General features: G+C 38.0%; 1 protein-coding gene across 1 annotated transcript in view; it reads right to left on the reverse strand.

The window, feature by feature from the left end:
- Positions 1-12,965, reverse strand: part of CSMD2 (CUB and Sushi multiple domains 2) — a 1,186,454-nt gene that overhangs the window by 419,474 nt on the left and 754,015 nt on the right. Inside the window, exon 7 of the mRNA XM_040337101.1 lies at positions 6,585-6,662. Coding sequence (XP_040193035.1) covers positions 6,585-6,662 — 78 coding nt within the window. The remainder of the gene's footprint in view (positions 1-6,584; positions 6,663-12,965) is intronic.

The following is a 12,965-nucleotide window of genomic DNA, read 5'->3' on the forward strand; positions in this document are numbered from 1 at the left end:
GCACGAGACTATAAATGCTTGTCTAAACAGCATCAGCTTCAGTGAGCATTTAGAAAGCATTGAACAAGCTTTCATCAGATTTCTTTAACCCCTTAAGTTTCTATTCAGCCCTGTAAGTATTAAATATAGATATTAAACAAGCTTTTGGCAGACTTCACTATTATTTGGAATAAGAATAGGGGGGTGTAGTGGCGCTTGCAAATAATAAAGTGAATAAGACTAAATAATCATAATAAATATTCACTATTGCACATATTATTGCACAATGCACTTTTAGTGGATGGAGCACTTTATGGATTTTTGCTTATTCACATGTAATTATCATTTATTTATTTATGGTCTATGAAGAATTATTGCTACTATTTTCATGATTATTTTATTGTTTCATTCTCACCTCATCAACACTGTGCTTTTATTGGCACGTTTGTTTACCTGAACAGGTCATTTTTATTATTACTTCACTCCCATCACCCTCCACATTATTTTATTGATGTTGGGCGGTGGTTGATTACATCTGGAGTGGAACACATTTAGACACACAGGAATTGGTGTATTTACTCACTAGAAATTGGTATTTGTTCTTATTATTATTCTTGGAAATGATTTTCTTTTTATCAACAGGAATTGTTATTATGATTAGTCTTATTCACTTTATTATTTGCAAGCGCCACTACACCCCCCTATTCTTGATCTGTTATCAGTGTGTGAGCACTATTAGTCATGGCTGCTGCTTAGTAGATACATTAATTGTTATTTTATTTATTGGTTTAGTTCTCTGTGCCCCTGCTAGGTTGGTTTGTGCATTAGTTCCCCCCATTTGTATACTATTATTTGGAAAACTTCAATACCAGTGAAGTTTTGTTAAGGGCCAATAACGACTGATAAAAGTTTGTTTAACGAGACCCCACCAATCATTGTTAACACTTAAGAGGTCCTGCTTAAAAGCAGATATCACAAATGCTTTTGCATTTGACAGACAGAAAATATTCCTCTTTCAAGAAAGTCCAAAGAAAATGCCTAAGTGGATAGCAAGGGAAGTCTCTGTGAATTCAGGAAATCCAGCTCCAAAAAAAAAAAAACAAGCAAAAATAGATTTGGAGAGGTGAGCAGAAGAGGTTTTCTGGCTACCATGGGTAACAGCAAGTATCTTGGGGGGTTTTATCTTGTGTAGGAACTTAGGTTTACATGTTTAAAATGGTTAACATATTCACATTTATTGTAAGTTAACCTTGCACTTCCATGAACATCTAGAATAAACAATTCTAGATTAAAATTGAAGTACACTTTATTAAAAACCCGAGAGAAATATGGAAGCAACCAGTGCTGACTCTTTTTCGGAAATTGCTGGTTGCTTGGCTGATATGTTGCTCTAACGGCTTAAATACAATCAAAGACACTGATCTGGAACAAGTATGAAGCATATTATGCTAGTGCAAAATCAGAATTCTTTATCCATATATATGTTCTGGGTCAGTGTCTCAGAAAGTACTGATCAACATGACACCCCTTCAATTAGCACTTTCAGAAGAAGAGGTTAGCAATGGCAGCCCCTACATTTTGCTCAGCACGGGTTTCCTTAGAAAGTCAGTGGAAGATTTTGAAATACTGATATGCTTCCTGAAGCCTTCAGATTAAAGTTATCTAGCTTCAATTTGGCTATGCCTGTACTGCAGGGACCTTAGAAAATGGGCCAAGAAAAATATAAGGGCACATTAAAAAAAAGGGAGTTAAATGTTTTGTTATTAATTACACCACCTAATATTCTGACCAAGTGCACAAAGATGTTTAATTAATATCAGAAACACTAATGTGTGAAAAGCCACTGCAAGCAAACAGCATCTTTCACTAGACCATTTATAATCTACTAAAAGCTTAAACTGGTTCCTGTGAGCTACTGCACCCTGGTAAATTAGAAAAAGTCACTTAAAATTCATTTTTTTTCTTTAGTTTCCTCCTAATTTAAGTAGGAGTTAAAAAAAAAAAAGGGTTCCATCAACTGTAGTTAAATTAACAACCTTTTGGTAAATACTTCTTAAGGCTTACAGATTTAAATGTACTTGTGAAAAATAGTGCTAATAAAATTAAATACAATTCTGGTATTATGGAAAACTGTGTCAGAAAATTGATTGAAAATTGAATTTAAACATCTTATAAGTAACCAAATGCCATGAAGCATAGCTAAGTAAATAAGTTTGACTGACTATAAATGCTTGTCTAAACAGCATCTGCTTCAGTGAGCATTTAGAAAGCATTGAACAAGCTTTCAACAGATTTCTTTAACCCCTTAAGTTGCCATTCAGCCCTGTAAGTGTTAATTATAGATATTAAACAAGCTTTTTGCAAACGTCACTATTATTTGAAAAACTTCAATAACCGCAAAGTTTTGCTCAAGGCCAAAAAAGCCTGGTAAAAGTTTGTTTAACAAGACCACGCCAATCATTGCTAAAACTTAAGAGGTCCTGCTTAAAAGCAGATATCACAAATGCTTTTGCATTTGGCAGCCAGAAAGTATTCCTCTGTGCCCTTCTCTTTAAGACTGACACTTACCATCTCTGAGTCCAAAGAAAATGCCTAAGTGTATAGCAAGTGTAGACTCTGAATTCAGGAAATCCAGCCCCCCCCCCTAAAAAAAAATAGATTTGGAGAGGTGAGCAGAAGAGGTTCTCTGGCTACCATGGGTAACAGCCAGCATCTTGTGTTTTTTTTAATCTTGTGTAAGAACTTAGGTTTACGTGTTTAAAATGGCTAACAGATTCACATTTATTGTTAACTTTGAACTTCCATGAACATCTAGAAAAAACAATTCTAAATTAAAATTAAAGGGTACTTTATAAAAAAACCCGAGAGAAATATGGAAAACCAGTGCTGACTTTTTTGGGAAATTGCTGGTTGCTTGGCTGATATGTTGCTTGAACGGCTTAAATACATTCAAAGACACTGATCTGGAACAAGTATGAAGCATATTATGCTAGTGCAAAGTCAGAATTCTTTACTCATATATATATGTTCTGGGTCAGTGTCTCAGAAAGTACTGATATACATGACACCCCTGCAATTAGCACTTTCAGAATAAGAGGCTAGCCATGGCAGCCCCTACATTTTGCTCAGCACAGGTTTCCGTAGAATGTTGGTCGAAGCTTTTGAAATGTTGTTTATATACTTCCTGATACCTCCAGATTAAAACAGACTAGCTTCAATTATCGAGGCCTTCTGGTAATGACTGCGCTCCCAATAAGCATTTTAATAAATAAATAAATAAATAAATAAATTAGGCTATGCCTGTACTTCCGGGCCTTAGAAAATGGGCCAAGAAAAATATAAGGGCACATTAAAAAAAAGGAATGAAATGTTTTGTTATTAATTACACCACCTAATATTTTGACCAAGCGCACAAAGGTGTTTAATTAATAGCAGAAACACTAATGTGTGGAAAGCCACTGCAAGCAATCAAACAGCATCTGTCACTAGGCTATTTCTAATCTACTAAAAGCTGAAACTTATGAGCTACTGAACCCTGGTCCCCTTTGCCCAATGTTGGTAAATGTTGGACATGATGGAGATGGTTTGCTCTCACTTGCTCACAACATAATCAGCATTGGTTTTGCATTAACCATAGTGGTTAAGGCCCCTTTCAGATGGAGTAGAATCCATCAAGCGGAGCAGAAGGATGACAGGTCCGTGTCCACTTCGCTATAATGAGCAGGCACAGACACAGCCCGCTGTTCTCTATGGGGTGGTCAAATGGAAACAAATTGCATGTCCATTTCCATCCAACTGTCATCTTATCCACCAGACGGATGGGGAACAGATCCACATCCATCTGTTTTTAGTCAACCAGATCGGGTCAGATGCCAGGGGGTGTCAGCAGACACATTGGGTCCAATCCATCCACTGGTGTGAAAGCGGCATGACACCTCAGCCTTGCAGCACTATGGTCCTTGGTTTGAATCCCACCAGACACTGCATGCATGCATAAAGTTTGCATGTTACCCCTGTGCTTGTGTGGGTTTCTTTACACCAATGATATGCTGGTAGGTTAATAGGCTCAACTGAGTGCTCCCAAGATGGCTGCCTCCATTCTTAAGCACTTTAGTCTCCATGGGGGAAAGTGCTATCGAAATATAAATTAAATTTAAAAAGTAAAACAAGAGGTTTTAATATTTTGGTCTTGTGTAATGTAATGTGTTTAAAAAGATGACAACGATTCAGCTTGTTACAGTTTGTGGCATTCTAGTGTGCTGAAAACCTTTATAAAGAAAAATAAAAACAAACCTAAAATACTAACAGGCCCTGCATCTAAATAATACAGGGTAGCCAAACAGCCTAGGCTTAATTATTACATTAATTTATTTGCTATCAATCACTAAAGCTACATAGATGAAGGAAAAGTGCAGCTTTGAGCATCTGAAAGATTGAAGGAAGAGGGAAGAGAGAAGCTGAAAACATCCGTCAGGTGCTGCTGTGTTGCCAAGGCAACTAGTCCAGGATACAGTGGCGTGTATTCACGGGGGTGAGCCTCTCTGGCATCTCTCTTCCATCCATCACTCAAAGGGTTAACCCTTAACTAGTCGGCTCCCAAACCATTCATTAGGAACAAGTGGTGCCTGTGAGGATAGCAACGCTCTAGGCAATTATTTGTATCTGGTAGGAGAAATCAAGCAACGGATGTGGCCTCTTTTATAAAAAAAAAAAAAAAAAAAGCCTTAAATCTTTTCCCTACAGTGCAAGCATTGTTAAACCTGTGGCTTCCAGACATTATCCAGGCTTATACACTCCCATATATGTTTCACCAAGGCTGTTCTATAATTATAGGAGAGAGCTTTCTAGGAAACAGGAGACATGATACATTTATCAGTATATGCATGTGACTGTATGCACATAGCAATTACTCCAAACTATTTTTACTCATCAGTTAAAAATGTTGTTATGGGTTACTGCACTTTAAGCATCATCACTGTTATTTGAAATTCTTTTTTGAAAAATTTGGCCAGTAATAGAAACATTAAAGAGCCATTTACGTTTGTGCAGTGCTTTAATGCATGTGCATTGTATTAAGACAGCCCACTAAAAATAACGGTCTGCCAACATGCTAAACAGATCCAAAAATTTGACGTGCCACAAAACTTGACATAATGCAGTATAGTGCATTGTAGCAGTCTAAAACACAAGTGCGTTGTCTCAGTGCATTGTGGTGCCATTCAAAATGACGCGCACCGCAATGTGTTTATGCAAATCAGCCTTTAGAAGACAGTGAAAATAGTTTACCATGCCTGTAGCAAATATAGCGCTTCTGTCACTCCTTTCATGTGAGTTATTCCTGTATATGGTGATTGCTTTAGATAACGCCCTCACTTTTTTTATACTTACATTGCCTTGCATTCCCTCTATTAAAGAGAAGGCTAATTAGTTCTCACATTGAAACATTTTCTAGTGTGACAAGATTCACTCCATTTGCGCTGTGTCTCCTTAACCTCACGTGTCTTCTTGCTCTTCAGTTTCCAAACTGCAAACTTTTAAGCTGTCCTCACTCAGCATCTCAACAACGACTGGCGCAAATGGAAAATCTGAGGGATTTGCTGTTGACCTTTCCCAGATAAGACATGTGAATAATGTGCAGTGTCCTTTACACAGGGATATTGCTGATTTTATTCCAGCCAACAATATCCTTTCTGATGCCCAGGACAGAAATGATTAGCTCCAAGTGAGCAGGTGCACTAGAACAACCAAAAAGCTTGTATAAACAAGATATAAAGTAAAAAAAAAAAAACATGCATCTGTGGCTACAATATAAGTATGTTTCTTACAACTATTATTTACACGCTGTTTATTGTACTACAAACATAACAAGCTTCTACCTATCTACATATCTATCAGATGTATTCAATAAAGAATGACAAGAGCAGTTATGATATGCAAAGTACAGAAACCTAAAGCAGCCAACTGGATCTCATTGATCAGATTATTATAAGCTTATTGATAGCTTTAGGTAGCTGCACATCACTTGATGCTCTTTTTATTGTCTTTTTGAATACAGCCGTATATAAACTTTTTTTGAGGCATTGCATGTTAGGCGTTGCATGCAGAATCTTTAAAATCATTCACATTTACAAAGAACCGAATAAACTGTAAACCAACGTTTACAGCTGCAGTATGAATAAATGATCTCAGTAGAGCATTCCTCTACTTGTGCTCCAGACTGGGAGCCCTCAAAAATGGCTGGTATCATTTGGACCTCACATACTGAGCTCCAGTTCCATAATTTATATATCCACCAATACAGGACAACATGTGGATATAAGTCTTTGTAGCTTCCATGAATGCTGGTACTGTAACTTTTACTTAACATATTTCTATTTAACATCTATGTTCTTCTCTGTTCTTGCATGCTGTGTTACATGGTATACATAGTCCTATTTGTTTTAGTTCTGGGAAAACAAGGACGTGTTAAAGCATCCCCCACCCACCCTCAGTTAGGTGCCTATGAGCAGTGAAAGGAGAGCCATCAAACCACTGTTGAGTATGCAGGATGTATGGTGGGATAATGGCAATGCATGAAGGTGTAGTAATTGATTTTAAACACTTACACACTGAAGTCTTCTGGTTGCTGTCTTTGTTGGGGAGAAGCTTGACTCCTCTAGATTTCATCTCCATTTGCTTTTTCACTGGAAGAATTATGACAACGTGAGTGTTAGCTTTATAACTAACTCCTCTAAATATACAAATTACCTGTTCTTTAAACCCAAAAACCAATGTACATATATCTCAAAAGAAATAAGCAGTTGCCTCACTTTTCTTAATTTCCATTAAACCTATTGTATATTATTGTACAAAACATACTTTTTCAAAAAAACAATGGTACATTAATGCAAAATATAATCAACTCATACATAATTTCCTAAATTCACACTGTTTGATGAAAAGACAATACAATGTATTATGCCTTATTGTTCACCCAATAAAGATCTTTTGTGAAAAAAAAAAGAAAAGACAAATATTTGGTTTGTGTCCAGGCACAATTATATTAATTGGGCATGTCTTTCTATACAGATCCAGATTCCCACATCCGTGGGATTCCACGCTCCATATATTAGGTTTGATGCATAAACTAAAGCACAGGTCAAAACACATTTATATGTGTAGATTTGGCATTTAAAAATGATTTTCATTCCACATTTCTGACAGTCATAGTCCATAATCTTAAAACCTCAAATGTGAATTAAGTTGTCCCAGTGAAGCTCATTATGAAGTGAGAGAAGAGCACAAGAGAGGTCTATAACCTCCAATGTACAACTACAGTAAATAATAATACATACAAAGGAACCTTTATCTATTTGCTGTATTAACCTTTCTCAATATATGCTAGATGTTAACTGAAAATAATGATCAATTAAAAAAATAACAGCAAAACACATTAATGTATACAATACATTTTAGACTATATTTATAGGTTGTTGATTTAGGTATAGGTATGGGATCACTTGTCCAGAAACGTGTATAATAAATTATTATATTGTTACCGTTCTGTAAATATGCTATACACACAGTCATTTTTTCTTACTAAAATGATGATGAATACAAGCTGTGATGGGACCTAATGTAATTTACTGTATGCAAGTAGATTCAGATCTCTAAACAGAAACCTTTTATGAAAAGAAAAAAGATTCTATAATTGAATTTAATTGGTATACAAGAAGGGATCATGCTCTATAATCTAGTCAACATCCGCCATTGTAGTATGCTATTATTGTTTACACTCTGCAGTGTATTAAACGAGATGTATGAGAATCATTTTTTTTTTCAGATCATACATGCCATATGGTCACAATCTTGCCTGAGCCTGGACCGGCCCTGTGCTACGTCATCTGACAGTGGGCTTCAGTCCGCTGTCTGATGAAAATGGATCACAGGAGTGCAGAACGAACTCATGTGATACACAGGAGTAAAAAAACACTAGCGTGGTTCGACAGTATGCTATTGATGTAAAGTTACAACTCTCAGTCAATTACATCCACAAACAGAACATTGAGGGGCAATTGTTGTCACGAGCCTCTGTTTGTGGATGTGATCGACCGAGAGAGGTAACTTTACAGCCATAGCATACTGTCGATCCACGCTAGTGATTTTTTACTTTCATGCTTTTGTAGACTGCTGCACTACAAGCACCTTTTTAATGTAAGTGTGCATTTGGCAGAGTGTAGATAAAGTATTAGTTATTTTAATCATACGGTATAAGCACTATTGTTTGGCCATGCTCCTCCCTTTATGAATATGGAAGTATGACTTCTGAATTAAGGATACCATAAGACAGGAATAAAGAAGAAGGAGGGGAGAGAGAATTCCATCCATACAGATATCTACCTCAGTCCCAAAAAGGGACACAGGCACTATTTGACCAAACTTAAATGTGAGGTCACAGGAATTCAGGTGAGAGCACACCTGGTGGAGGGGGAGCTCCTTAGAATGCAAAATTAGAAACTCGGCATTGATTAATCATAGGAAGATATCACTGTGAAGATGTTTCAAGCACAATTTATTTTTGCACACTGGACTGTAAGAATCGATTATATACAGGTGGTTCTCAAAAAATTTGCATATTGTGATAAAGTTCATTATTTTCTGTAATGTACTGATAAACATTAGACTTTCATATATTTTAGATTCATTACACACAACTGAAGTAGTTCAAGCCTTTTTATTGTTTTAATATTGATGATTTTGGCATACAGCTCATGAAAACCCCAAATTCCTATCTAAAAAAATTAGCATATTTCATCCGACCAATAAAAGAAAAGTGTTTTTAATAAAAAAAAAGTCAACCTTCAAAAAATTATGTTCAGTTATGCACTCAATACTTGGTCGGGAATCCTTTTTCAGAAATGACTGCTTCAATGCGGCGTGGCATGGAGGCAATCAGCCTGTGGCACTGCTGAGGTGTTATGGAGGCCCAGGATGCTTCGGTAGCAGCCTTAAGCTCATCCAGAGTGTTGGGTCTTGCGTCTCTCAACTTTCTCTTCCCAATATCCCACAGATTCTCTATGGGGTTCAGGTCAGGAGAGTTGGCAGGCCAATTGAGCACAGTAATACCATGGTCAGTAAACCATTTACCAGTGGTTTTGGCACTGTGAGCAGGTGCCAGGTCGTGCTGAAAAATGAAATCTTCATCTCCATAAAGCTTTTCAGCAGATGGAAGCATGAAGTGCTCCAAAATCTCCTGATAGCTAGCTGCATTCACCCTGCCCTTGATAAAACACAGTGGACCAACACCAGCAGCTGACATGGCACCCCAGACCATCAATGACTTTGGGTACTTGACACTGGACTTCAGGCATTTTGGCATTTCCCTCTCCCCAGTCTTCCTCCAGACTCTGGCACCTTGATTACCGAATGACATGCAAAATTTGCTTTCATCCGAAAAAAGTACTTTGGACCACTGAGCAACAGTCCAGTGTTGCTTCTCTGTAGCCCAGGTCAGGCGCTTCTGCCGCTGTTTCTGGTTCAAAAGTGGCTTGACCTGGGGAATGCGGCACCTATAGCCCATTTCCTGCACACGCCTGTACACGGTGGCTCTGGATGTTTCTACTCCAGACTCAGTCCACTGCTTCCGCAGGTCCCCCAAGGTCTGGAATCAGTCCTTCTCCACAATCTTCCTCAGGGTCCGGTTACCTCTTCTCGTTGTGCAGCGTTTTCTGCCACACTTTTTCCTTCCCACAGACTTCCCACTGAGGTGCCTTGATACAGCACTCTGGGAACAGCCTATTCGTTCAGAAATTTCTTTCTGTGTCTTACCCTCTTGCTTGAGGGTGTCAATGATGGCCTTCTGGACAGCAGTCAGGTCGGAAGTCTTACCCATGATTGCGGTTTGGAGTAATGAACCAGGCTGGGAGTTTTTAAAAGCCTCAGGAATCTTTTGCAGGTGTTTAGAGTTAATTAGTTGATTCAGATGATTAGGTTAAGAGCTTGTTTAGAGAACCTTTTCATGATATGCTAATTTTTTGAGATAGGAATTTGGGGTTTTCATGAGCTGTATGCCAAAATCATCAATATTAAAACAATAAAAAGGCTTGAACTACTTCAGTTGTGTGTAATGAATCTAAAATATATGAAAGTCTAATGTTTATCAGTACATTACAGAAAATAATGAACTTTATCACAATATGCAAATTTTTTGAGAACCACCTGTATATACAGTAAAAATAGTGAAGAAAAATACTGTGCCACCACACTCAATAAATGAGCTGCTGACACTGCAATTTGACAAATTGTGTAAAGAGAGTAACAAGGATTTAAGTGCAGCAACATGTGCAATAATACAAACATAAGAATGACAGTGCACAATCCAACATCCATTAATGGAATTGCCTATAAAGCAAAACTAGTATGCAAAAGAGTACGACAACATATATATATATATAAACATGTTGAGAACCATAATGTCCATTAAACTGTTTCAAAAGGCACTTGGGACTTCCAGCCAAAGACGACCAACAGAGGTATGTGCTTGATTCAGCAGAAAAACAAATTCACCATCAAATGTGCTATCTCCACCAGTGAAGGTAATAAAATGTATTAAATAAAATATAGCACTTAAAATAAATAAATAAAAATAGGCCTTTGTATAATGTGATCACAAAAAGAAGAGCGCAGTGTTGTGGAGACAGCACAGTAAGTCTCAATGCGTTTTGTCTACCAAGACTTCTTGTAATCACATTATACAAAGGCCTGTTTTTTATTTACATTTATGTAAGTGCAATACTTTATTTAACACATTTTTAGCCATGTGACGATCTTTTTTTTCCTGTATGACTCATTCCTGTTGATTGGTGGAGCCGATGAGTCTCTATGTGCTAAGCTTGGATTGTTACACTTTCTTAATGCTGGTATCGGAAAGTTTGATTGCCAAATCTGCACTGCTGTACAACTTACATGCTGGTTACTGTGATGCTAAAGACCATGGGCCAGATCCACATACATGTAGATCGGCGCAGCGTATCAGAGATACCCTACGCCGCCGTACCTTACCTGGCGCATTTTCGAATCCTCAGCGATTTTGCACCGTAAGTTACAGCGGCGTAGTGTATTTCAAATTGGGCGGGGTGGGTGCGGGTTTCATTTAAATGAATCGCGTCCCCGCGCCGAATGAAATGCGCATGCGTCGTCCAGAAATTTCCCGCCGTGCTTTGCGCGAAATGACGTCGCAACAATGTAATTTTTTTAACTTAGACGTGAGTTACGTCCATCCCTATTCACGGACGACTTACGCAAAAAAAAAAAAAAATATTTTGAGGCGGGAACGACGGCCATACTTAACATGGCAATTCTATCTATACGCCGCAAAATACCAGCTTTAACTATACGCCGAAAAAAGCCCACTACAGACGACGTTAGAAAATGCGACGGATGCGCGTACGTTCGTGGATCGTCGTAAATCGCTAATTTGCGTACCCGACACGGAAAACGCCACCCAGCGGACGCCGAAGTATTGCATCTTATATCCGAAGGCGTACGAATACGTACACCTGTCGAATCTAACCCAGAAGCCGTCGTATCTTGTTTTGAGGATTCAAAACAAAGATACGACGCGGGAATTTTGAAATTACGCGACGTATCAATAGATACGCCGGCGTAATTTCTTTGTGGATCTAGCCCCATATATATATATCTATCTATATAGATACAGTGCCTTGAAAAAGTATTATTACCCCTTGACATTTTCTATTTTTGTCATGTTACAACCAAAAACGTAAATTTATTTTATTGGGATTTTTTGTGATAGACCAACACAAAGTGGCACATAATTGGGAATTGGAAGGAAAATGATAAATGGTTATCCAAATTTTTTACAAATAAATATCTGAAAAGTGTGTCATGCATTTGTATTCAGCCCCCATAAATCAATAATTTGTAGAACCCCCATTCGCTGCAAGTCTTTTGCGGTATGTCTCTACCAGCTTTGCACATCTAGAGAGTGAAATTATTGCCCATTATTCTTTTCAAAATAGCTCAAGCTCTGTCAGATTAGATGGAGAGCATCTGTGAACAGCCATTTTCGAGTCTTGTCACAGATTCTCAATTGGATTTAGGTCTGCACTTTGACTGGGCCATTCTAACACATGAATATGCTTTGATCTAAAAAAATGGCTTTCCAAATTTTTCACAAAATATCTGAAAAGTGTGGTGAACATTTGTATTCAGCTGCCTTTACTCTAATACCCCTAACTAAAATCTAGTGGAACCAATTGCCTTCAGAAGTCACCTAATTAGTAAATAGAGTCCATCTGTGTGTAATTTAATCTCAGTATAAATACAGCTGTTCTGTGAAGCCCTCAGAAGTTTGTTAGATAATCTTAGTGAACAAACAGCATCGTGAAGGCCAAGGAACACACCAGACAGGTCAGGAATAAAGTTGTGGAGAAGTTTAAAGCAGGGTTAGGTTTTAAAAAAATACCCCAAGCTTTTTTTACATCTCATGGAGCATTGTTCAATCCATCATCAGAAAATGGAAAGAGTATGGCACAACTGCAAAACTACCAAGATATGGCCGTCCATCTAAACTGACAGGCTGTGCAAGGAGAGCATTAATCAGAAAAGCAGCCAAGAGGCCCATGGTAACTCTTGAGGAGCTGCAGAGATCCACAGCTCAGGTGGGAGAATCTGTCCACAGGACAAATATTAGTCGTGCACTAAATCTGGCCTTTATGGAAGAGTGGCAAGAAGAAGGCCATTGTTGAAAGAAAGTCATAAGACGTTCCATTTGTAGTTTGCAAGAAGCCATGTGGGGACACAGCAAACATGTGGAAGAAGGTACTCTGGTCAGATGAGACCAAAATTTAACTTTTTGACCTAAAAGCAAAACGTTATGTTTAGCGGAAAACTAACACTGCACATTACACTGAACACACCATCCCCACGTGAAACATGGTGCTGGCAGCATCATGTCATGGGGATGCTTTTCTTCAGCCGGGACA

This window comes from Rana temporaria, chromosome 2 (genome assembly GCF_905171775.1).
Source record: "Rana temporaria chromosome 2, aRanTem1.1, whole genome shotgun sequence".
Classification (NCBI taxonomy): Eukaryota; Metazoa; Chordata; class Amphibia; order Anura; family Ranidae; genus Rana; species Rana temporaria.